Source organism: Podarcis bocagei (genome assembly GCF_964188305.1).
Source record: "Podarcis bocagei genome assembly, chromosome: 9".
Lineage (NCBI taxonomy): Eukaryota > Metazoa > Chordata > Lepidosauria > Squamata > Lacertidae > Podarcis > Podarcis bocagei.
In genome coordinates this window covers 75,537,304-75,562,980 of record NC_138134.1, presented here as the reverse complement: position 1 = coordinate 75,562,980, position 25,677 = coordinate 75,537,304, and the positions used below count along the sequence as shown (strand labels likewise).

General features: G+C 47.6%; 1 protein-coding gene across 7 annotated transcripts in view; it reads left to right on the top strand.

Annotated features, from left to right (window-relative positions):
- SLC4A11 (solute carrier family 4 member 11) overlaps window positions 1-25,677 on the top strand; it is a 253,541-nt gene that overhangs the window by 104,695 nt on the left and 123,169 nt on the right. For all 7 annotated transcript variants that reach the window (XM_081207015.1, XM_081207014.1, XM_081207019.1 and 4 more), the window contains exon 2: window positions 20,206-20,256. In XM_081207015.1, coding sequence (XP_081063141.1) covers window positions 20,206-20,256 — 51 coding nt within the window. The remainder of the gene's footprint in view (window positions 1-20,205; window positions 20,257-25,677) is intronic.

The window sequence follows — 25,677 nt, the reverse complement described above, 5'->3', positions numbered from 1 at the left end:
CTAGCCGGCCTTTGCTTCTTGGTGACACCTGTAAGGGAACGCCGGCCAAGATGGGGAGGATGGGAGAGGAGAAATAAAAAATTTTAAAACAAGCGTAGCTGCTTCCTGGTTGCTTTCGACAGCTGCCCAGTCCGCTCGGTGGCGGGGAGACGTTTCCCCCCCCTTGGACTTTTCTCAGGGAGGCAGACTTGCTATGAAAAAGAGCCCCGGATCGCGGACACCTTTGCCTGGGCTCGCTTGGTTGTTGTTGTTGTTGTTGTGGCTCTTGTCCCTAGCGTTGGCTGGAGCTGAGCAGCTGGTTTCAGCAGCAACCTGTTTCCACTCCAGACACACGGTGTGTGTGGGTGGATGTTTTTGCCTGCGAAGCCCTCAGCCGCTGGAGAATCCCCTCCCGTATCTGCCGGTGGGGGATGAGATTGATTTTCCACTTTGCATCATTATACCCGTTTCTGCGCTCTCTGCCTTAAAAAATTTGTTCTGCAGGCGCTGTGTTCTGCGCACAGCCTCCCGGTGTATGTATGTATGTTTGTGTGTGCTTGTGTGTTTGAGAGAGGGATCCGTCCTAGGCTCCTATTACAGAGGGGAAACTGAGGCTGAGATGGGGCGGCGGTGCATTGCTGTAGGTGTGTGGCAGGAAGACTTGAACTCGAGTCGAACTCTATAGGGAGCGGGTGAAGGCTGCCATCCTAGGAACGCGAAATTGGCAGGTCAGGCCAATTGTGTGCCGTTTTTTTGAGCGCTTTGATAGTTTTGCAGCTTTGTGAGGAATATCTGTCATCCGGCTTAGTACTGTCTGCACTGACTGACAGCTGCTCTTCAGAATTTCAAATGGGGGATTTCTCCCAGCCTTGCCTGGGGATCGAGCGTGAGACCTTTTCTACCAGATGCTCTGCCCGTGAACTATGCCTTCGTTCAGAGCCAAATGCTCCCCTACCTAAACTGAGCCTAGAAGCGCTGGTTTTCCTCTTCCTGGCTCACCCCTGGAAGTGTAACAAAACCGATTTTGCCTCACATCATGTGCAGAGTGTTTCCCCGTCTTTACTGAACAACTCCAGCTTTGATCAGGTTGGTGTTCCCTGTCACAGAATGTGAATATTTTTTTTTTGCAGTCAGTGGAAAAGAAGGGGGGGACGACGACAATAAGGCTTCTGTTTCCTTCTCTTCTCAAACCTTTTTGCAAGGAATTGATCTCTGGTTTTACTTTCTTGGGCTCCATGATCACTGCAGATGGTGACAACAGTCACGAAATTAAAAGACGCCTGCTTCTTGGGAGAAAAGCAATGACAAACCTAGGCAGCATCTTAAAAAGCTGAGACATCACCTTGCCAACAAAGGCCTGTGTAGTTAAAGCTATGGTTTTCCCAGTACAGTGGTACCTCGGGTTAAGTACTTAAATCGTTCCAGAGGTCCGTTCTTAACCTGAAGCACCACTTTAGCTAATTGGGCCTCCTGCTGCTGCTGCGCCGCCAGAGCACGATTTCTGTTCTCATCCTGAAGCAAAGTTCTTAACCTGAAGCACTATTTCTGGGTTAGCGGAGTCTGTAACCTGAAGCGTATGTAACCTGAAGCGTATGTAACCTGAGGTACCACTGTAGTGATGTATGGAAGTGAGAGCTGGTCCATAAAGAAGGCTGATCGCCGAAGAATTGATGCTTTTGAATTCTGGTGCTGGAGGAGACTCTTGAGAGTCCCATGGACTGCAAGAAGATCAAACCGATCCATTCTGAAGGAAATCAACCCTGAGTGCTCACTGGAAGGACAGATCCTGAAGCTGAGGCTCCAAGACTTGGGCGACCTCATGAGAAGAGAAGACTCCCTGGAAAAGACCCAGTGAGCTTCATGGCTGAGTGGGGATTTGAAACTTGGTCTCTCCCAGGAGCGGGTAAAGGTTGCCAACCTAGGAACGCGAAATTGGCAGGTCAGGCCAATTGTGTGCCGTTTTTTTGAGCGGTTTGATAATTTTGCAGCATTGTGAGGAATATCTGTCATCCGGCTTAGGCCACCTCATGAGAAGAGAAGACTCCCTGGAAAAGACCCTGACGTTGGGAAAGATGGAGGGCACAAGGAGAAGGGGATGACAGAGGACGAGATGGATGGACAGTGTTCTCGAAGCTACCAGCATGAGTTTGACGAAACTGCGGGAGGCAGTGGAAGACAGGAGTGCCTGGCGTGCTCTGGTCCAGGGGGTCACGAAGAGTCGGACACGACTAAACAACAACAAAAATATATTTCCTTCTCCAGAAGTCGCCTTATTAATTAATTAAAAGGATCTATAACCCACCCTTTACCCGAAGGCACCAGGGCAAGAATGGGTACAACCTGTGCCAAAATCCAGCAATTATTTTATATATTCCACATTCGAATTCTATTCCGTACACGATGCTACATTTGAACATATGTCTTAGAATCAACAATCTTGTTTGGGCATATGGGCCGCCTCTGCAAATATCTGTGTTTAAGTCAGGATTCGTAGACCGTTCTTATTGTAAATGGGAGAGCGCATTTCTTTCTGTTGCATTTGCAATAAAAATAAGGGTTAAAGATAATGTTAAAAGTGCGTAAAAAACAAAAGACAGACTTCCAGTTAAAATCATGGAAAGATAGAATTTGTAGAGTTGGAAGGGACCCCGAGGGACATCTAGCCCAACCCCCTAAAATGCAGGAATCTCAACCAGATCCTCCATGACAGATGTGCCTCCAACATCTGCTTAGAAACCTCCAAGGAAGGAGAGGCCACCATTTCTTGTGGATGTCTGTTCCACTGTCAAACAGCTTATACTGTCAGTTACAAAGAAACCAGCAACGATGTCAGATTTCCAGATGCCCAGTATTCATATGATAGTTTAGTTGGCCGAGCATCTCAGGTTCACGAGTTCGAGCCCCACGTTGGGCAAAAGATTCCTGCATTGCAGGGGTTGGACTAGATGACCCTGGGGTCCCTTCCAACTCTAGAGTTCTATGGTTCTATATCCCAGCTTTTTCTCCAAGGAGCTCATGGTGGAACAGATGGTTCTTCCCCTACCCCATTTAATCCCCTGGTCCACTTCTCATAAAGAAGGCTGATTGCCGAAGAATGAATGCTTTTGAATTCTGGTGCTGGAGGAGACTCTTGACAGTCCCATGGACTGCAAGAAGATCAAACCTCTCCATTCTGAAGGAGATTAGCCCTGAGTGCTCACTGGAAGGACAGATCCTGAAGCTGAGGCTCCAAGACTTTGGCCACCTCATGAGAAGAGAAGACTCCCTGGAAAAGACCCGGATGTTGGGAAAGATTGAGGGCACAAGGAGAAGCGGACAACGGAGGATGAGATGGTGGGACAGTGTTCTTGAAGCTACGAACATTAGTTTGACCAAACTGCGGGAGGCAGTGGAAGACAGGAGTGCCTGGCGTGCTCTGGTCCAGGGGGTCACAAAGAGTCGGACACGACTAAACGACTAAACAACAACAGTATACAACCAGAGCCTAAGATGGCAGGCTAAGATGGCACCCCAGAAGGTCTTGCTTCTCCCATCGTCAAAGCCTTGAATTCCAGCAGAAGCCGAGTGTGGCTCCCCATCTCTGGCTTCTGCCTGCAGCCTGCTTGCAAAAACTACTGGCTAGTTGCCCAAAGATTAAGGCTTTCTGGGAGATGATCTATAATGAAATGAAAAAGGTATTTAAATATACCTTCCTGAAGAAACCAGAGGCCTTCCTCTTGGGCATAGTCGGCCAATTGGTGTCAAAGAAAGACAGAACATTCTTTATGTATGCAACAACAGCAGCAAAAGTATTGATTGCAAAGTATTGGAAGACACAAGATTTACCCACACTGGAAGAGTGGCAGATGAAGGTGATGGACTACATGGAACTGGCAGAAATGACAGGCAGAATCCGAGATCAGGGAGAAGAGGTGTTGGAAGAAGACTGGAAGAAATTTAAAGACTACTTGCAGAAATACTGTAAAATAAATGAATGTTGAAGGGATGTTGGATTGAAAATAAGCGGTATTGGTAAAAAGATTAACAAGAATATGTAAATACGGATTGACAATGGTTGAAAATATATAGTTATAATAGGTTAAGATATTGAGTAAAGATAAATGATAGAGGGTAAGGATTTGCTGAATTTACCATGTGAACTGGAATACAAAAAAAGGGGTGTGTGTGAGGAGGTCAGGAAACAAGTAAATGAAATATAAGATATGAAAATATTTTTTTTAAACTTTTTTAACTTTTTATGTATTTTGTCTTTGTATTTTTGTATCTCTTTTTCTTTTATTATTGCTATTCTTTTTATTTCTTATTTTTAATTTCGTAACCTTTTATTGTCTGTAAAATTTCAATAAATATCATTTAAAAAAACCAAACAAAAACCACTGGCTAGTGTCCTTCTCACCACCAGTCAAGTGAGGAAGGGGTCCAGACATCAGGCACAAAGCGACCCTCTTTTTAATGCTAGCGACCAGACTTCTAGAATTGTCAGAAGAGACCCCCAGATTCATCTAGTCCAACTCCTTGCAGTGCAGGAATCTTTTGCCCAACGTAGGGCTCGAACCCATGAACCTGAGATCAAGAGTCTCATGCTCTGCCAATTGAACTATCATATATCATCCTTCCTTGGGTGGCCATCTGTCATGGATGATCTAGTTGAGATTTCTGCACCGTAGGGAGTTGGACCCTTCTGTAAATTCTGTGGTTCCATGATTTTAACTGGAAGTCTGTCTTTTGCTTTACAGTGGTGCCTCGCAAGATGAAATTAATTCGTTCTCCGAGTTTTTCCGTCTTGCGAATTTTTCGTCTTGCGAAGCACGGTTTCCCAAAGTCTTCAAAATCACCAAAGTCTTCAAAAACCTCAAAAAAAGGCTACCACACCGCGTGCTATGAGTTGCTCCTCGAAGTCACCCTGGGTATTAACGGTGTTAAGAAAAAGGAAACAAACTTGCAAGACGTTTTCGTTTTTCATCTTGCGAAGCAAGCCCATAGGGAAATTCGTCTTGTGAAGCAACTCAAAAAACGAAAAACTCTTTCGTCTTGCGAGTTTTTCGTCTTGCGAGGCATTTGTCCTGTGAGGTACCACTGTACGCTCTTTTGACATTATCTTTAGCCTTCATTGGATTTTAACTCTTGCTGGATCCAGGGCCCCAGGAATTGCTTAAGGGACTCTGGCATCAAGCAGACCAACCCCACAGCACACAACCACACGCCACATGCTTAAGAGCATAAACAGGTACATCTTCAAAGGTGATGAAAGCTTCAGAATGAGGGTGCCGAATGCACTTCTGTGGGGAGGGAATTCCACAAGATTAGAGTTTGTTGGCTGTTGGATCTCCCTCCCTCCTTCCCTCCCTCCCTCCGATAGTCTCCCTCCTTTAAAAAATAAAATAAAATGCAATTCTGTCTGTCCTACATTTTCTGAAGTGAGGGCAGACACAAAGAATTCATTCAGCTGCCTTGCCCTGCTGTCTCCTCCTTTAATGCTCCTTTCAGAAGTGCTTTGTCTTCTGTGGCCAGTTCTTCTAATGTATTGTATTATTATTATTATTATTATTATTATTATTATTATTAGGCTTAAACGGTCTTAGCAATGGACATTTCAGATTCTCCTTTCCCTTCCCTTATCAGCTGCGAACTTGCCAGAGTTTTTGCGTTCCTTTTTGGTCTTGTTTGGGCAAGACTTAATGAGGGGCTCGCTTTGCCGTGTTCTCTCTCTCTATGTATATACTTATATATCACACCATAAAAAAGACAAAACCATGGGAACTAGTTCACCCACCACGGAACTACAACTCCCAGTACCATTAACAAACTACAGTTCTCAGGATTCTTGGGCGGGGGGAGAGAGAAATGTGCTTTAAATGGATGCTACGATGGATGCGACCTACCAGTTTGTGGCAGCTCAGTGTTTGCTGCCATTCAGATCTGCACTAGAAACTGCCAGTACTGTAATATTGATTGACTGATTGACTGATTGACTGATTTTATTCTATTTCTGTGCTGCTTTTTATTCAAATACATCCCAAAGTGGCTTACAAACAAAAGATAAAAATAACATAATGGAAATCTGCAGTCGGTAGAGCATGGGGCTCTTAGGGTCGTGGGTTCGAGCCCCACGTTGGGCAAAAGAATCTTGCATTGCAGGGGGTTGGACTAGATGACCCCCGAGGTCCCTTCTGTTATGTACTGAAGTTCTCACCCTGGGCCAGCAGGGGGATACTGTAGATAGTTTTCACTCAGGTCCACATATGCAAATAAGGGATTGAAAGTGACGTTCAGTGATTGGATAGTTACAGAAAGATTTACTGTTGCTTTGTAGTGGAGCTCTATATAAGCAGGTTGGCTGAACCCTTCAGCCCAGTTCTCTTCTGGCCTGTGAATAAACAAGAGCTGTCTGAAGAATCGCTGTGTCGTCTGATATGTTCACCCACAACTTAACACCTTCCAACTCTACAGTTCTGTGATTCCTTTCATGCGCTCGACGCTGTTTGGGTGCCATTTGAGCCCTGTCCTTTCTTGCCATCATCCAGAAGGAAGCTACTCACCTGGAATTGCTCCTTTCTTCCATTTCCAACTCAACTCAAGTCTAAGATAGTTGGGATGCGGGTGGCACTGTGGATTAAACCACAGAGCCTAGGATTTGCCGATCAGAAGGTCGGCGGTTCGAATCCCCACGACGGGGTGAGCTCCCCTTGCTCGGTCCCTGCTCCTGCCAACCTAGCATTTCGAAAGCACGAAGTGCAAGTAGATAAATAGGTACCACTCCGGCGGGAAGGTAAATGGCGTTTCTGTGCGCTGCTCTGGCTTTGTCATGCTGGCCACATGACCTGGAAGCTGTATGCCGGCTCCCTTGGCCAATAAAGCGAGATGAGCGCCGCAACCCCAGAGTCAGTCACGACTGGACCTAATGGTCGCAGGTCCCTTTACCTTTAAGATAGTTGCAATTTCCACTTTCTGCAGCCTGTTCCTCTTTGCATCAGCTGTGGACCACCTGTTCCCTCTCACTTTTCAAAACGGCACTTTCTTCTTCCACGAACAACTGGCCCTTTACGTTTCCGCTTGCCCTTTTCACGCACAGACTTTCTCATTCCATCCCGGTGCTTTTATTTCAACTTGTGGCAATTGGCTTCTCTGCCGAGTCTTCGCCAACGGGCACGGAGAAGTCATTTTTGCTCTTCCCGCTGGCTCTCCGGCTCCCGTGGGCTCCATTTGCAGACGCACACAGCAGCTGCTACGACCGGGATCCTGCCGGGCTGCAAGCTTCCTCTGTGGCAAAGGGGAAACATAAAGTGAATGGAACGATGCTTTCTCATGGGTCCAGCTGGCGGCTTTTGAACTGTGTGCTCTTCGTTAGGGATGCTTGCATGCAGTTTCGAAAGAGAGATGGAGATGGCTTGGCTGCATCTGTGAAACCATATTCAGTAGCAAAGGATATCTAACTAGGTTTCAGGTGCCTTGTGGTCTGAAGTTCATTTTTTGTTCCACACACTCCACAGCCCATTTCCCGTTATTAGAGACATGTGGAGGATAAGTGATTTTCCTTGGTATTCAGTTGGTGAATCTGAACCACAGCAAAATGTTCTACATCAGCATCAGCACTGAGGTTGAATCCTGACAAGACGGAAGTACTGTTTTTTGGCGGACAGGGTGCGGGCGGGTTTGGAGGACTCCCTGGTCCTGAATGGGGTAACTGTGCCCCTCAAGAACCAGGTGTGCAGCCTGGGAGTCATTTTGGACTGTCAGCTGCCCATGAAGGTGCAGGTCAATTCTGTATCCAGGGCAGCAGTCTTCCAGCTCCATCTGGTGCGTAGGATGAGACGCTACTTGCCCACAGACTGTCTTGCCAGAGTGGTACATGCTCTAGTTATCTCCAGCTTGGACTACTGCAATGCGCTCTACGTGGGGCTACCTTTGAAGGTGACCCAGAAACTACAACTAATCCAGAATGTGGCAGCTAGACAGGTGACTGGGAGAGGCCGCCGGGACTACATAACACCAGTCCTGAGAGATCTGCATTGGCTCCCAGTACATTTCCAAGCACAATTCAAAGTGTTGGTGCTGACCTTTAAAGCCCTAAATGGCCTTGGCCCAGTATACCTGAAGGAGCATCTCCACCTCCATCGTTCAGCCCGGACACTGAGATCCAGCTCTGAGGGTCTTCTGGCAGTTCCCTCACTGCGAGAAGCAAAGCTAGAGGGAACCAGGCAGAGGGCCTTCTCGGTGGTGACGCCCACTCTGTGGAACGCCCTCCCATCAGATGTCAAGGAAATAAACAACTACCAGACTTTTAGAAGACATTTGAAGGCAGCCCTATTTAGGGAAGTTTGTAATGTTTGATGTTAATGTGTTTTTAATATTCTGTTGGGAGCCACCCAGAGTGGGCAGGGATATATAATAAATTATTATTATTATTATTTACATCTGCTGTTGTCTGTCCGGTGTGATGGCTGTTGTGAGTCTGAAGTTGTTGTGAGTCTGAAGTTGATCTCTTGGTGGCTCCAGCAGGAAAACCATGGGATTCAGTGGTTTGTAGAAGTTCCTTCTTGGGGCTTCAGTTTCCTGCAATATGCAGTTTTCTTGCTTCCCCTAGAGTCACTTTTGCCAGCCTAGAGGTTCCAATTTATTTCATTTATCTATTTTGACAATGTATATACTGCTCAACTGCAGCAGTCTTTACAAGCAACTCAGTCCAGTGAAAACAAAAGCAGTTAAGTTCATAAAATGCTTGCTGGAATGAAAAGTGTTCGGTGTGATGGACGTTTAACGTATTGCAAAATTTGTTAGGATGCTTTAACCTTTCTCTTCTGCATATTGCAAAGCACAGCTAATACATAAACACATACATCAGACATGGAGTGAAAACTTAATTGCTAAACGTTAGGAAATGAACTTGCATTCATTTAGCGCCTGTTTTTTTTAGTCCAGTACTGTATTGTCATGCCCCTACAACTTCCCTCTACTTATATTTTTCTGTCCTCCTCCTACCCTGTTCAGAATTCGTTTCCTACCCCTGTTCAGTTGGCATTTCGGCAGGCAGAGATCCATCCAGTCCAGGAGTCAGCAAACTTTTTCAGCAGGGGGCCGGTCCACTGTCCCTCAGACCTTGTGGGGGCCTGGACTATATTTTGGGAAGGAAAAAAATGAACGAATTCCTATGCCCCACAAATAACCCAGAGATGCATTTTTAATAAAAGGGCACATTCTATTTGTGTAAAAACACGCTGATTCCTGGACCGTCCGTGGGCTGGATTTAGAAGGCGATTGGGCCGGATCCAGCCCCCGGGCCTTAGTTTGCCTACCCATGCTCCAGTCCATCTCTCATTGGGCACGATTGCTGAATCATTTCTTCCAAATCCTTTTCATTTCCTCTGTGCCTGCAGAGCTTCAAGCTGTAGCAGTATTCAAATCTTTCCTTCCTCTTTGCATATTAGATTGTTCTCTCTCTCTCTCTCTCTCTGCAGTTTTCTCTCTTCATAAAATGCCTCTTCTCTTCTCTCTAGAGGGAATTTGCGCTCTTTCTGGTCTCTGCTTATGGGGCACATAGCTTATTGCAAGGCCCTGGCCTCCACTTGCCCCCCTTGCCCATCTCTTTCCACCTGAACTCCTCTGTGACCCTTCCTACCTAACTTGGCTACAGCCCTCTGTTCTTTGAGTTTTTCATCATCCTTTGAAGCTGTGTACACCTGGGTACCAAAGGCTGATTGAGTCCTCACTATTACTGTGACACAGCAAGGGACGGGCATGAGGTCACTTGCCTGGTTAAACTGGAATGGTGCTAGGAGGTCATTTGTTGTTGTTTAGTCGTTTAGTCATGTCCGACTCTTTGTGACCCCCTGGACCATAGCACGCCAGGCACTCCTGTCTTCTATTGCCTCCCGCAGTTTGGTCAAACTCATGCTGGTAGCTTCGAGAACACTGTCCCACCATCTCATCCTCTGTCGTCCCCTTCTCCTTGTGCCCTCCATCTTTCCCAGCATCAGGGTCTTTTCCAGGGAGTCTTTTCTTCTCATGCGGTGGCCAAAGTATTGGAGCCTCAGCTTCAGGATCTGTCCTTCCAGTGAGCACACAGGGCTGATTTCCTTCAGAATGGATTGGTTGGATCTCTCAAGAGTCTCCTCCAGCACCATAATTCAAAAGCATCAATTCTTTGGCAATCAGCCTTCCTTATGGTCCAGCTCTCACTTCCATACATCACTACTGGGAAAACCATAGCTTTAACTATAGGGACCTTTGTTGGCAAGGTGATGTCTCTGCTTTTTAAGAGTTTTGACCAAACGTGATCCACCTGGAGCAGGAACCGGCAAGCCACTCCAGTATCCCTGCCAAGAAATCTTCATGGACAAAGACAACAGGAGGTCATAGAACCCATAGAATTGTAGAGTTGATCATCTCGGTCGCTCTCCTCTGTACACATTCCAGCTTGTCAACATCCTTCTTAAATTGTGATGCACAGAACAGGACCCAGATGTGGTCTTACTATCTCAACCCCAGCTCATTGTAGGAGCTGCAATATGAGATGCCTGGCCTTTGCTTCCATTGCCTGGGATGCTGTCATGGTTGTTTTCAGTGTCTGCAGCTGAAAAGTTGTGTAGAACCCATGGTGGGGTCGGAGGGACGGCAGGTGCTGATGTTGTGCATTGAACAGTTATGATGCCTGGTTTGCACTGGAAAACTTTACGGTCCCAAAAATCTACAGACAACTCCCGCCACCCATTTATTGCAAACTTAGAAAACAGGAACAGAACAAATGGAGGAATGAGAAGCACACATGCAGAGAGTGGCAGGCACACGACCGGAAGCAATCTGATACTGACACAAGAAGGGCTTTTACGCTTGCTAGAAGCTCAGCCTTGCCCTCACCGGTTCTGGAAGGCTCCTATAGAAGAGTCTTATACACACAGAGACTTTGTGCCTGCCCATTAGGGGAAATAGGAAGCCCCAAACATATATTTTTTAGATGTCCTTTTTATGTTGAGATTCGTAGAGACACCACTGATCCTTTGCTGAAGAGGCTTGCCGATCTTTCAGACGAGTCTAAATTTAATTCTCTCCTCTTAGGCAAAGATCACAAGACGACCTGGCTGGTAGCCAGATTCTGCGCCCAGATTTGTAGGCACAGATCATCCTCTAGAATAGCTTACTAGGGAAATGCTGAAGTTGCCCTTTGGAGCGCCTCAGGGTCAATTTTTTATGGTAGCCCAAATCTCAGTTGTGCGGGTGTATGGATATATCTCAATTTTAACTCATGTACTATTGCTGCAATCTGCTCTGATTGTATATTTTATCTTTATGAACGCTGTTTTTATTGTGTTATGTTATGTGAGCTGGTATTTGACCGTAATAAATTATCTATCTAATTTGATGCTGGCATACTCTTTAAAAAAACAAAAAACACCAGCACATCTACAGTGGTGCCCCGCAAGACGAATGCCTCGCAAGACGGAAAACTCGCTAGACGAAAGGGTTTTCCATTTTGGAGGTGCTTCGCAAAACAAATTTCCTATGGGCTTGCTTCGCAAGACGACAATGTCTTGCGAGTTCCTGCTGGTTTTTTCCCCTCCCCCCTTTTTCTAAGCCGCTAAGCCGCTTATCAGCTGATCCGATCAGCAGATAAGCCAATAATAGCGCTAATCCGCTAATCCGTCAATGGGCTTGCTTCGCAAGACGAAAAAACCACTAGACGAAGAGAATCACAGAACAGATTCTTTTCGTCTTGCGAGGCACCACTGTATATCCAAAAACAGCAAGCAGGAGTTGGGTTTCTTTGAGATTGGTTCAGCTCCAGTTACCCAGGTGCCTGGCATGTTTTGTAGCTGATGTGGGTCCAGTTATGATCACATGAAGATCTCTGGATCTCAGGTTGGCGACTGACCTCTCCACCTGGCTGGCCCTTCCAGCTTTCTTAAACAGGTGAGCAGAAGAGCTTTTTATATCCCACCTTTTTCTCCAGGGAGTACGTGCCCGTCTCCTTCCCGCTCAGTTAAACCCTACAACAACTCCGTGAGGTAGGTTAAGACTGACTCCAAGGTCACCCTTCATGGCTGAGTGGGGATTTGAACCCTGATCTCCCAGGTCCTCATCTGACACCCTAACCCCACTGGCTTCCTAGAGTACTGCCTGAGGCAGCTTCCCCAGTGTGCTTAAGGATAGGGCCGGCCGTCTGCCTTAATGTCCTTGCAAGAACGACAGGCTGGAAGTGTGATGAATAATAACAAGAAAGAGGGAAATTAAAACTCTTGTTGCTCCTTCGGGATGGAGAGAAGGGTCCCCTCTGCTGGTTCCCGTGCTATTTTTAAAAAACGGAGGTGGCTTCTTTCTGCAAAGCAATCCCTTTAGTGCCTGCAGAGAGCAATCCTGGCAGGGGGTCTACTGTAGCCGGCGCCTGGCTGGGTTGGGAAATGAGAGGGGCTCAGAGGCTGAGCTGCGAAACCTCCCTTTTACTCTTCTCCCTTGCCTGTGAAATCAGAGCAACTAGAAAGTCGTGTTGAAAAATAATACAACTTTTGAGCTGTCTGCCCTCTGAAATGGCGACGATGCATTCTGTCTTGGTGACTGTAACCCTGGTTTAAGGAGCCGTTTTGAGCCTAGCTTTATACAGTCATACCTCAGATTACAGACGCTTCAGGTTGTGGTTTTTTGGGTTACGGACTGCTGAAATCCGGAAGTACCGGAATGGATTACTTCCAGGTTTCGGCAGTCGCACATGCACAGAAGCGCTAAATCATGCTTTGCGCATGCGCAGAAGCGCTGAATCACAACATGCGCAGACGTGGGTTGCGAATGCTGCGGGTTGCGAACGTGCATCCCGCACGGATCACGTTCGCAAACCGATTGTCCACTCTATAGTGAGTTGTGTTTCTAACCCTGCCTGTAGAGTGGTCCTACTAAAGGAGCAAATTTAGGTGTGTTTTCGGCTTAGGGAGCGAGCAGCCCAGATTCGGCCTAGATGCAACCCCCCCCCCCCACGACTGTCTCCGAACCGAAATCTCATTTTGAGACGCAGAGCTTGGCAAGATCAATAAACGAACTACATTAGGGGGTTAGGCAACCAATTGCAGAATTTTGGAACTATCCAAACACGAGCCTGTTTCTTGTCCCCTGGGGTTGCTGTGGGATTGTCGGAGGCAGGCACCAAGCTGGACTCCTTTTCAGAGATGGCTCCATCGTGGATGTGTTTGCCCTCTGCCAATAATAATAATAATAATAATAATAATAATAATAATAATAATTTATTTATATCCCGCCCTCCCCAGCCGAAGCCGGGCTCAGAGCGGCTAACAACAATAAAAGTAACACAACATTCTAAAATCAATTCATTTTAAAATCAGTTCAAAATTAAATCAAATTAAGTTCAAAATCAAATTAATGGCCACCAAGGTATGAGGTAAGGGAGGGAGGTAGGAGGGAGGGAGACTGACAGGCAGGCGCCCCCGGGTCTTCCTGACTGGGTGATTCTGTTTCCTCTTTGTTTTCATGGGCGAGTGTTTTTCCTCCTTAGCCGTGGCTCTGAGTGATGCCGCACAATATGAGGGAGGCCTGACCTACTTAGCGAGCTTCTACAGCATTTCTTATTTCTCATTAGCGAAGCTTCTCCTTCCCTGTTTCTGTCAATCTCTTCAGCCGCAACAGAAGCAAAACTGGGTTAGGGCTTGAAGTTTGACAAAGGTGTGTTGGCAGCGGAGATGTGTTTGGCACCAGGAAGGAGGGGAAAGCTTCCTGTTGCATTTTTTCAGCAGAAACCAGAACAGAATTAATGATCATTCACATGAGCTTATCTTCTCTGCTGGGGAAATACAGCGGTGTCTTGACCCAAGCGAAGTTGTGGGCATTTTCCCATTCTTAAGATCTGTGACAAAGTTAAGGTAAAGGTAAAGGGACCCCTGACCATTAGGTCCAGTCGTGGCCGACTCTGGGGTTGCGCCGCTCATCTCGCTTTATTGGCCGAGGGAGCCGGCTTACAGCTTCTGGGTCATGTGGCCAGCATTACTAAGCCTTTTCTGGTGCACCAGAGCAGCGCACGGAAACACCGTTTACCTTCCCGCCAGAGTGGTACCTATTTATCTACTTGCACTTTGACGTGCTTTCGAACTGCTAGGTTGGCAGGAGCAGGGATCGAGCAAGGGGAGCTCACCCCGTCGCGGGGATTTGAACCACCGACCTTCTGATCGGCAAGTCCTAGACTCTGTGGTTTAACCCACAGCGCAACCTGCATCACCCACTGCCCTATACCCGGGGTGCTATGGCCAAGGAGAACAATTTCATGGGAACTGGGCCAGGACACAATCCCCATTTCCTTCCTTCCATCCATCCCACCTCCAGAAGCATGGAAGTGGGTTTTGCAAGAACTCTGCATTTCTGCCCGTTACATTCCTCTCTTTAAGACTGAGCAAGTCCTAGGCTCTGTGGATTAACCCATAGCGCCACCCACATCCCGTGACAAAGTTAGTGAGTAGTTAATAAAGTGAGTAGTTCAAAATGTTGGTGCTGACCTTTAAAGCCCTAAATCCGAGGTAGGCAACCTAAGGCCCATACAAACAAAGACACACAACTTATAAAACCGCTAAACTCCACCTTCCCACCCTCCTGGTGGTACGTAATAACCGGCCAAATGTAGGCACAAACCCTCTCTTTCCTTAACTGTCCACCTATTGAATCCTGAGCCAACAGCCAAAAAAAAGTCCAAAATATGGATGAATAAAGACTGTCCAGCATCTTGCATCCGGAAGAGGCTTCTTTCTGTGAGCCTGTTCACTGATCCTTGAGGAAGTGGACCTCACCCTTTGAGAAACAGACCTTGTCTCATATGTTCTGTAAGCAGCGGCTGCACGGACACCCTAATAGGATGTTGCAAAAGCAAATTGGCAGTGTCGGTTAAGGGTTGGACTGGAAGGTGACCTCCCAGCTCCAACTCTTTGGAAAGGGGTGCGCAGGAAAGAGACTGTAAAGACAGAAGCTTAGCGAAATATTGTGGGCAAATCATTTTATGCATTAATCAGATACAGCTGTACCTTGGTTCTCGAACGCTGCAAACCCAGAAGTAAGTGTTCTGGTTCGCAACCGTTTTTCTGCAGCCAGTCGGAAGCCGCGCCTTGGTTTTCGAATGGTTTCGGGAGCCAAACAGACTCCCGGAATGGATTAAATTCAAGAACCATGGTACCACTGTATTGTGAAGGCCCACTAAGGCATTGACAGCAAATTCCCCTGTCTCTCCCCTGCCCTCGTTGTAATTTAGAGCTGTTTGCACCCAGCAATCTGTTGCAAAATGTAGGGTTAGGGTGGGTTTTGAACCTGGAGGACCTGGGTTCGAATCTCAACTTGGCCCCAGGCTCAGCTGCTTCCAGTATCCTTGGCAGTAGGGAAGGACCTCCTCAGATCTTGCATGGCTTTGTTGTGATCCCTAAAGGTACTGCAACAACTGTTTGGGGTTGTGTCTTGTGCTGGCCTCGGGCCTAACGTTGCGTTCCAGGACAATTGCCTTTCTAAATCAGTGAGCGGATAATACATTCACCTTTTGCACTGGAGAGAATTGGTTCCCCTTTGGGCAGCAGTAGAGCATTTGCATGGCATGCAGAAGGTCCCAGCCAGGTGCAATCCTGAGCATCTCAAGGAAGGACCAGGAGAGACTCAGGCCAGAGAATCCTGGAGAGCTGTTGCCAGTTAGAATTGACGGTATGTTGCTAGATGAACCAATGGCCATACCAAGTCAGTTTCATGTGTTTTCAAACCAAAGGCCGTCACTGAAGTGCCACAGAATGGTGGGTGGCAAGAAGACAAGACGGTGACCCCGTTCTGTGCCTGCCCCAAAGCTTAGTGCCCTTCCTTTCCCCGGTGCCTGCTCTTCTTTCCAAATCTCATTGTGCTCATCCATCACCCCTAGCGCGGTGAGATTCCTAGCAGCCTGTTTGCCTGGAAATGAAGACGAAAGTTCAGGATGAATCCAGATAGGATAGCTTCAACTTGCACATGGGACGTTTAAGAGTTGCCATTTCGGTAAAAACACGTCGACTTTAGTCTACTTTTTCACGAAGCGCATTGTCAAAGGAAGGCTCACCTGGCGCCCTTATAGCATGTATTTAGGCACCAGGCAAAAACTTTATTCTATAACCAGGCTTTTGACTGCCTGTGGCCTTTTAGAAGTGGGTGAGATGTTTTTAATTCATTTCTTTTCCCTCTTGGGTTTAATGAATCTCTGTGGGAGGTTTCGCCTGTCTGTTTGGTTGGTTGTAAGTTGTTTTTGTGAGATAAAGTGAATACTAATAATAATGAATACTAATAAATAAAGGCTTATGGAAACCCCTATAAAATGGGGAGTTTTGCAGGGCCATGGAACAGTGGCTTAACTGCAAATGATTTTGGGCATCTGAATAAAAGGACGTGATGGGTGGAAACAACAGCATGGAACTGGGGAGGTATTCCCTTCAGGTTGCCCCCAAGTTAGAAATGCTTCTGTGAAGTATTTGGGGAATGCAAGGTTGTCTTTTTATGTTGGGGATATAGCAGAGCTCAGGAGACTGGAATTTGCAGGTTTTGTTATGTTTTTAATATCAAGGAAGCTGGCTGGCAAGACACTGGGCCGCATCTTCTGAGGAATTTAATAACGGAATGTTGTTGGATGCAAATGTGCAAATGTGAAAGGGGGAAAAATCTATGAAATGAAAAGAGAAAAAGAAAGAGAGGCAATATCCCTTCTTGTCTCTCAGCTGCCGTTGACCCCTTCACCTTGATGGGGCCGGAGTTTCAAGACGTTCCTTTGCAGCATCCCTTATTAAGGAATGTTTTCAATTCCAGGGTAATATTCCTCGTGTCAGAATGGCTCAACGCAGAAGCACTGCAGAACGCACACGAGCTAATAATATTCTGACTGTTATTATTTTTTGAAAAAAACATTGATCTGACAAGCCTGCTCCTGTGTCTTGTTCTGCTTTCTTGTGCTTTCACGAGATTCTGGTATTTGCACAGCAACATGTCTTGAGTGTGTTCTGTCTCGGGGACATTTCTGAAAACACTGCCGTATAAAGGCACAGGGTTAGCCCTACAAATTGCTCTGTTCTTCTAGATCTCTATCTCTTTATCGAACGTTTTGTGCCTGGGATCCTCTTCTTATTGAATGCTTCATGCATGGGGTCCATTGCGGCCTCATTCTGTGATAAGAAGTATAAGGGCTGCATCTAGACGCAGGAGGAGCAGAATCAATACCTGCATGACTATGCTGCCACTCAGTGGATTTGTAACTGGCTGACGGACCGAACCCAAAGGGTGCTCATCAATGGTTCCTCTTCATCCTGGAGAAGAGTGACTAGTGGGGTGCCACAGGGTTCTGTCTTGGGCCGGTCTTATTCAACATCTTTATCAACGACTTGGATGATGGACTCAAGGGCATCCTGATCAAATTTGCAGATGACACCAAACTGGGAGGGGTGGCTAACACCCCAGAGGACAGGATCACACTTCAAAACGACCTTGACAGATTAGAAAACTGGGCCAAAACAAACAAGATGAATTTTAACAGGGAGAAATGTAAAGTATTGCACTTGGGCAAAAAAAATGAGAGGCACAAATACAAGATGGGTGACACCTGGCTTGAGAGCAGTACATGTGAAATGGTTTCCAATTTGGCTGTGCTCACATGCAATGTTAAACCAGACCTCTCCAAAGTGGTGCTGTCCAGGTAATTTTTGTCGTTTAGTCATGTCCGACTCTTCATGACCCCCTGGACCAGAGCACACCAGGCCCTCCTGTCTTCCACTGCCTCTCACAGTTTGGTCAAACTCATTCTGGTAGCTTCGAGAACACTATCCAACCATCTCGTCCTCTGTCGTCCCCTTCTCCTTGTGCCCTCCATCTTTCCCAACATCAGGGTCTTTTCCAGGGAGTCTTCTCTTCTCATGAGGTGGCCAAAGTCTTGGAGCCTCAGCTTCAGGACCTGTCCTTCCTGTGAGCACTCAGGGCTGATTCCCTTCAGAATGGAGAGGTTTGTTTTTTTTTAATAAGTTTTTATTGTTAAAATAGTTCATCATTAATACATATATACAAGCATACAAACATACATTTCATACAATCCTTAAAAGTGTTCAAACATACTTACCTTCAATCCCACAAATAATTGCTTTTCCCATCACCATCCACCACCCCTCACCCCACCTTTGTGTTTGACTTCCAATCTACTCAATTACAATTTCTTTCCACTTCTATTACTTTCTTTCACACACCTTTAGCCCAATTTCATACTTCTTTTTCTATTACACATTGTTATCCATCTTATTTGATATTTCAGTATTTAAAACGGAACTTGTTTATTCTAATAGGAGTTCTGATTTTTCGATATGATTTTGCAAGTATCTTTTAAACACCTTCCAGTCCCTATCTATCTTTTCTTTTGAAATCCTTCCAATTTCTTCCATTGTTTTGGAAGAGAATGGAGAGGTTTGATCTTCTTGCAGTCCGTGGGACTCTCAAGAGTCTCCTCCAGCACCATAATTCAAACCATCAATTCTTCAATGATCAGCCTTCTTTATGGTCTAGCTCTCACTTCCATACATCACTAGTCCAGGTAATAATAGAATAGTATTATTTGTCCCCCTGCCATCTGACTGGGTTGCCCCAGTCACTCTGGGTGGCTTCCATCAGCTACAAAAACATAATCATGGCTGCCTTCTAAAATATGGGACACGGGTGGCGCTGTTGTCTAAACCACTGAGCCTCTTGGGCTTGCCGATCAGAAGGTTGGTGGTTCGAATCTCCGTGACAGGGTGAGCTCCCGTTGTTCGGTCCCAGCTCCTGCCAACGTAGCAGTTTGAAAGCACACCAGTGCAAGTGGATAAATAGGTACCACTGCAGCAGGAAGGTAAACGGCCTTTCCGTGCGCTCTGGTTTCCGTCGCGGTGTCCTGTTGCGCCAGAAGTGGTTTAGACATGCCGGCCACATGACCCGGAAAGCCGTCTGTGGACAAACGCCGGCTCCCTCGGCCTGAAAGTGAGAGGAGCGCCTCAACCCCATAGACTCCTTTGCAGTGGCGTAGCGTGGGGGGTGCAGGGGGGGGCCGGCCGCACCGGGCGCAACATCTGGGGGTTAGGGTTAGGGGCCGCAAATCCACGGGTTAGGGGGCGCAAAACCATGGGTTAGGGGGCGCAAATTACTTGCTTTGCCCTGGGTGCTGACAACCCACGCTATGCCACTGCTCCTTTGACTGGACTTAACCGTCCAGGGGCCCTTTACTTTTAAAAAACTTGTATGTAGAACTTCTATCTCCTTTCCATCTGGCAGGAGGGCTTTGCACAAGGCGGGTGCCACTACCAAGAAGGCTCTGCCTGGTTTGCTAGACTACTACTCCCACCATCCCAGAGTCCCTCAATGTCTGGAGGTCACAGGCTTAAGAGGCAAGGGCTGTTTTTTTGATATACGAGCACCTGGAGGAAAGTGAGGGATGTGCCTGTAAACAAAAGCAGAGATGGGCCTCCGGGTGACCCTGGGATTATGTAACGGTGAAAGAGAGTAGCCTCTTTGCTGCCTCCTGGCAAACCTTGTGTGCCGTTTCACATTGCATTGGCATCTTGTGTGAGTGGCCCCGAAGCTTTGTGCCCTTCCCGGTGCCTGCTCTCTTTCCGAATCTCATTGTGCTCACCCATCACCCCTATCGCGGTGAGATTCCTAGCAGCCCGTTTGCCTGGAAATGAAGATGAAAGTTCAGGACGAATCTGGATAGGATGGCTTCAACTTACACATGGAACGTTTAAGAGTTGCCATTTTGGTAAAAACACGTCGACTTTAGTCTACTTCTTCACGAAGCGTGTAGTCAAAGGAAGGCTCACATGGCGCCCTTATAGCATGTATTTAGGCACCAGGCAAAAACTTTATTCTATAACCAGGCTTTTGACTGACTGTGGCCTTTTAGAAGTGGGTGAGATGTTTTTAATCCATTTCTTTTCCCTCTTGGGTTTAATGAATCTCTGTGGGAGGTTTTGCCTGTCTGTTTGGTTGGTTGTAAGTCGTTTTTGTGTTGTCCTGGGTGAGATAAAGTGAATACTAATAATAATGAATACTAATAAATAAAGGCTAATGGAAACCAGCGCTTGCAAATATACCTACGTTTTCATATGATAAATCCATATAACGGAGACATTCCAGAAGAAAAGTGAAGCATGCCGAAGAATAAATGTCCATTCGTTTTAAAAAACAACCCTGAATTGTCTGAGCCGCCCTCTTAATTTGTTTTTCTCTTATTTCTCCTCTTAGAAAGCCCACCGGCAGCGATGTCCAGGAACGGCTACTTCTTCGAAGAAACAGGCAAGTAGAGTCCTACCTTACGAGTAGCAAATTCAACTTCTGCTAATGTAGCCCAAATGGCAACACTCTGCGCTGCAACACCTTGTTGCAGAGCTCACATGTTTGTTTGTTTTATCTCCCGCTGGCTGACTTCTTTGCAATTGATCTCTTTGCTGTCTGTTCTTCCTTCAAAGCAGCAGTTCCCAAATGTTTCCTGGAGGGAGGAGACTCGCTCCCTTCACCCAGAACTTAGCAATCAGAAATCTTATCATTTCTTGCGGCGTCCTACGGGGAGTTAATCTTGTTCTCCAGTGCTATTCACCAGTTATATGAAAGCACCGGGGGACTTTGTCAGGGTGTGACACACAACTCTATCTCTCCGTGCTATCTGAATCGGGAGAAGGCAGCTCAGGTGTTTGACCGTTGCCTGGAGGTGGCGATGAGATGGATTGGGGCCAATAAATAGAAACTGGCATGATGGATGGTGCTCTGTGTTACAAGCTCTTGGGTCCAGGAAGCAAGTAGATTTCCTTTTCTGGGGAATGTGGCCCTCGCCTGGAGGAATCATAGAGTTGGAAGGGACCAGGGGCCAGCAAACTTTTTCAGCAGCAGGCCGGTCCACTGTCCTTCAGACCTTGTGGGGGGCTGGACTATATTTTGGGGAACAAACATGATGCAAAGGCACCACGAGCCCCGGTGGCTGCTTACCAGTGTCTTCCGAGTGGCAGGGTCTGGTGGCGGCGGAATGATGAGCGGCATGAGAAAGGGCTCTGGAGAGGGGCTGCTTAAAATGGCAGCCGCTCGAGTGCTGCTGCTGCTGCTGCACCAACAAGGCCCAGCCCCCTTCCTCCTCTAGGCAGGGTGGGGAGAAGCCAGGAGAAGCCTCTCCCACCGTATGAGGGAGAGGGAAAGAACATGCACGCTGGCGGTCCATGCAGCAATTCCCGGACCGTCTGCGGGCCGGATCCAGAAGGCAATTGGGCCTGATCCGGCCTGCATTCCTTAGTTTGCCGACCCACGATCTAGTCCAACCCCCTGCAATATACAGTGGTCTGTTAAACATTAAAAGCTTCCCTGAACACGGCTGCCTTCAGATGTCTTCTAATAGTCTGGTAGTTGTTCTTCTCTTTGACATCTGGTGGGAGGGCATTCCACAGAGTGGGCGCCACTACCAAGAAGGCCCTCTGCCTGGTTCCCTGTAACTTGGCTTCTTGCAGTGAGGGAACCACCAGAAGGCCCTCGGCACTGGACCTCAGTGTCTGGGCAGGACGATGGGGGTGGAGATGCTCCTTCAGGTATACTGGATCGAGGCCGTTTAGGGCTTTCAAGGTCAGCACCAGCACTTTGAATTGTGCTCAGAAATGTATTGGGAGCCAGTGTAGATCTTTCAAGACCGGTGTTATGTGGTCTCGGCGGCCGCTCCCAGTCACCAGTCTAGCTGCCGCATTCTGGATTAGTTGTAGTTTCCGGGCCACCCAACCTCTGCTTAGAAACCTCCAATGAGTCCTCCACCTCCTGAGGTCATCCATTCCACTGCCAAACAGCTCAGGAAAGTTACTTGGAATCTATTTACTTGTCATTTGACTCCATTGGTTTGGGTCTTCCCCTGTGGAGCAGGAGAAAGCATGGTTGCTCCATCTTTGATGTGTCAGCCCTTCCAATATGAAAATAGCTGTTATCTCCATCTCCTGTGGATAGGTCAGTTGGTAGACCACGAGGCTCTTAATCTCGGGGCCGGGAGTTCGAGCCCCACACTGCACGATAGATAACCCTTGCGGTCCTTTCTGACTCTACAGTTCTGCAATTCCTCTTTCCCAGCTCTCAACTGTCCTTCGTAAGGCTTGGTTTCCGAGACCCCTTCATCATCGCCCTCCTCTGCAAGTACAGTGGTGCCTCGCAAGACGAAATTAATTCGTTCCGCAAGTTTTTTCTTCTTGCGAGTTTTTCGTCTTGCGAAGCACGGTTTTCCATAGGAATGCATTGAAAATCAATTAATGAGTTCCTATGGAAACCGCTTGCCAGGCTGGCGGTGCGGAGAAGGGCTTTTCTCCCCACCGCAAGCCTTCAGGACAGGTACGGGAACAGAGGGGAAGGGGCGCAGCGCTTCTCCTCTGTTCCCGGGGCTTGCAGTGGGAGGAGGGTTTTTCCTCCCCACCGCCAACATTCAGAACAGCATTCTGAATGTTGGCGGTGGGAAGGAAAACCCTCCTCCCACCGCAAGTCTTCAGGACAGCCATCCGAAGGCTGGCGCGGGGAGAAGGGCTTTTCTCCCCACCGCCAGCCTTTGGAGGAGCCTCCCGAAGGCTGGCGCGGGGAGAAGGGCTTTCCGCCCCACCGCCAGCCTTCGGAGGAGCCTTCCGAAGGCTGGCGCGGGGAGAAGGGCTTTCCGCCCCACCGCCAGCCTTCGGAGGAGCCTTCCGAAGGCTGGCGCGGGGAGAAGGGCTTTCCGCCCCACCGCCAGCCTTCGGAGGAGCCTTCCGAAGGCTGGCGCGGGGAGAAGGGCTTTCCGCCCCACCGCCAGCCTTCGGAGGAGCCTTCCGAAGGCTGGCGCGGGGAGAAGGGCTTTCCGCCCCACCGCCAGCCTTCGGAGGAGGTCCGAGGACAGTGGGGAAGAAGCGCTGCGCTTCCCCGCTGTCCCGGAGATTTCCCTATGGGCTTTCGTCTTGCGAAGGAAGCCCATAGGGAAATTCGTTTTGCGAAGCGCCTCCAAAACGGAAAACCCTTTCGTCTAGTGGGTTTTCCGTCTTGCGAGGCGTTCGTCTTGCGGGGCACCACTGTAACATGGCTTAATGGTTCTGAGCGATTTGCAGCCTTTCCTGGTTACATGCCTTGCATAGTGCCTCTCCGTCTTGGCGAATTCCAGGGATCGACTAATTGGTTTTGCTGGCAATGCAGAGCTGCAGTCTTGCTCCAGGGCACTGAGGTCCCCAGACAGCTCCGGTTGTTGTCTCTGGTTCCTCTGTCTCTCCCCCCCCCCACAGCCTTTTTGAATTGCATTCCCCCCCCCATTACTTTTGTCATTGCGTTTGGTATGTCTGCCTTGTTTATAACTCTCCAAATTCTTTGCCTGACTGTGGAATTAACCCAAATGCTTTACTGAAGCAAATCCATTCAAGATGGTCCTGGGATATTTCCTTGCTTTCTGCCTTGTTTTACCAAATGAACACACAAACAGATACACACAGTGAATTGTCAAGGGGTCTTGGAATGGCAGGCTCTCTTTTCTAGGGCAGATCCATACTGCTGGCTGCATGCATGGTTCTTTAACCAGAGGGGATGCGGAGCAGGACTATTGCATTGCAAGCATTGCTGTAAGGTAAAGGTAAAGGGACCCCTGACCATTAGATCCAGTCGTGACTGGCTCTGGGGTTGCGGCTCTCATCTCACTTTATTGGCCGAGGGAGTTGGCGTACAGCTTCCGGGTCATGTGGCCAGCATGACTAAGCCGCTTCTGGTGAACCAGAGCAGCACACGGAAACGCCGTTTACCTTCCCGTCTGAGCGGTACCTATTTATTTACCGCATTTTTCACTCGATAAGGCACACCTAGTTTTTAGAGGGGGAATACAAGAAAAAAAATATTCTTTAAAGAACAACAAGGAAAAAAATACAAGAAAAAAATATTCTTTAAAGAACAACAACAGCAGCAAGATTACTCATTGCGAAGTATTGGAAGACCCAGGAGCTACCCACACTGGAAGAATGGCAGATGAAAGTGATGGACTACATGGAATTGGCAGAAATGACTGGCAGAATTTGTGACCAGGGAAAAGAGTCGGTGGAGGAAGACTGGAAGAAATTTAAAGACTATTTGCAGAAGCACTGTAAAATTAAGGAATGTTAAAATGACGTTTGATTGAAAAGAAGTGGTATTGGTAAAAAGATTTTTAAGAAAATGTAAATGGGGATTGATAAAGCATAAATGCTAGAGGATAAGGATTTGCTGAATTTAATATTTGAACTGGAATACAAGATGGGAGGTGTGAGGAGGTCAGGAGCAGGGGCCGAGCAACGGGAGCTGACCCCGTCGCGGGGATTTGAACCGCCGACCTTCTGATCGGCAAGTCCTAGGCTCTGTGGTTTAACCCACAGCGCCACCCGCGCCCCAGCATTGCTGTAGGATGGTGCAAAGGACAAGGATCCGAGGAAACCGAAAAGAGCTGAAAGCAACATGTGCCCACAGTTTTTCTGTTTTGCCTGTTCCGCCTCCTGCCATTTGCCATCTCACCTGTAGTTAAGACTTCATGCCATCGAGGCATCTCAAAACCCGCGGAATGGTTTACATTCCTTCCCACTTGCAGCCAAAGACTTAAGGAAACCAGATGGAGGAGGCTACAGTTTATAGTGTATTCTGGGGTCTCCGTTAGGACCTGCAGGAAAAGTCTTGAGACTCTCCGGCTTGTTTATATTGGGGGTGGGAAAGGGGGGGAGGGTAAGGGAATGTTGATACTGGGAATACTTCGCGAAAAGTCTTGCCAATTCTGTCTGATTTGTATTTAAAGCATCTGCCCCCCCTCCCCACCCGCCACAAAACTGACAAGTTTAGGAAAGGAAAAGGGTGAACAAGGGGGGCTGGGGGAGCCGGAGCTGGCTGGAAAAGGCCGAGGATGAAGCCTTCTGATTTTGCGTGCAAATTCTCTCTTTCGTATGAGAGCTAGATTATAGATTAAATGCAGCGCTCCAGCGCTGTCGGGAATAGTGCCGCAGGGCTCACTTTGAGACAAATCTCGAGCGATCTGTGCGACTTAAAGGTTTGTGCGGTTCTTCAAGCTGTGTGACACACAAACCATTATTTTCAGAATTAAAAAAAAGGAAGAACCAGTTCAGGCATTTCAAGCGTCTTTTTCAGAACATAAGGAAATCCTGCCCGCTGGATGGGGCCAAAGCGGGTTGGACTAGATGACCACTGGGTGCCTTCCAACTCTAGGATTCTGCTCCTGCACTCCATTCTCACATGGACCAACCAGATGCCCACGGGGAATCAGGAAGCTGCTTCTCAGTGCGCCCCCCCCCCGCTTGTGATTTACACCAGTTGGCAGGCCTCCTGGGAGATGCCAGGACTTGAACTCGGGACCTTCTGCTTGCACGGCTAGTGCTGTGCCACTGAGCTACGGTCCTTGCCAACTCAAGAGGCAGCCATATAATCATATGCACTTTGGCTGTGCACCACCACCACCACCACCACCACCACCACCACTACTACTACTACTACTACTACTACTTCTTCTTCTTCATGTTTATTATTTATTTTTCTTTTTTAAAAAAATCCTTAAAATATCAAGGACTTCCCTTCTTCTCCTTCCATGCTTCATTTTGCATATCATAAATCCCTGCATATTTTACATTAACTAAACAGTTCAGTATTCCATTGTTACATCCAGCAAGACTTATGTACACTGTTGAATCTTAACACTATCTTAATACTGCCAACGTTTTCAAGTGT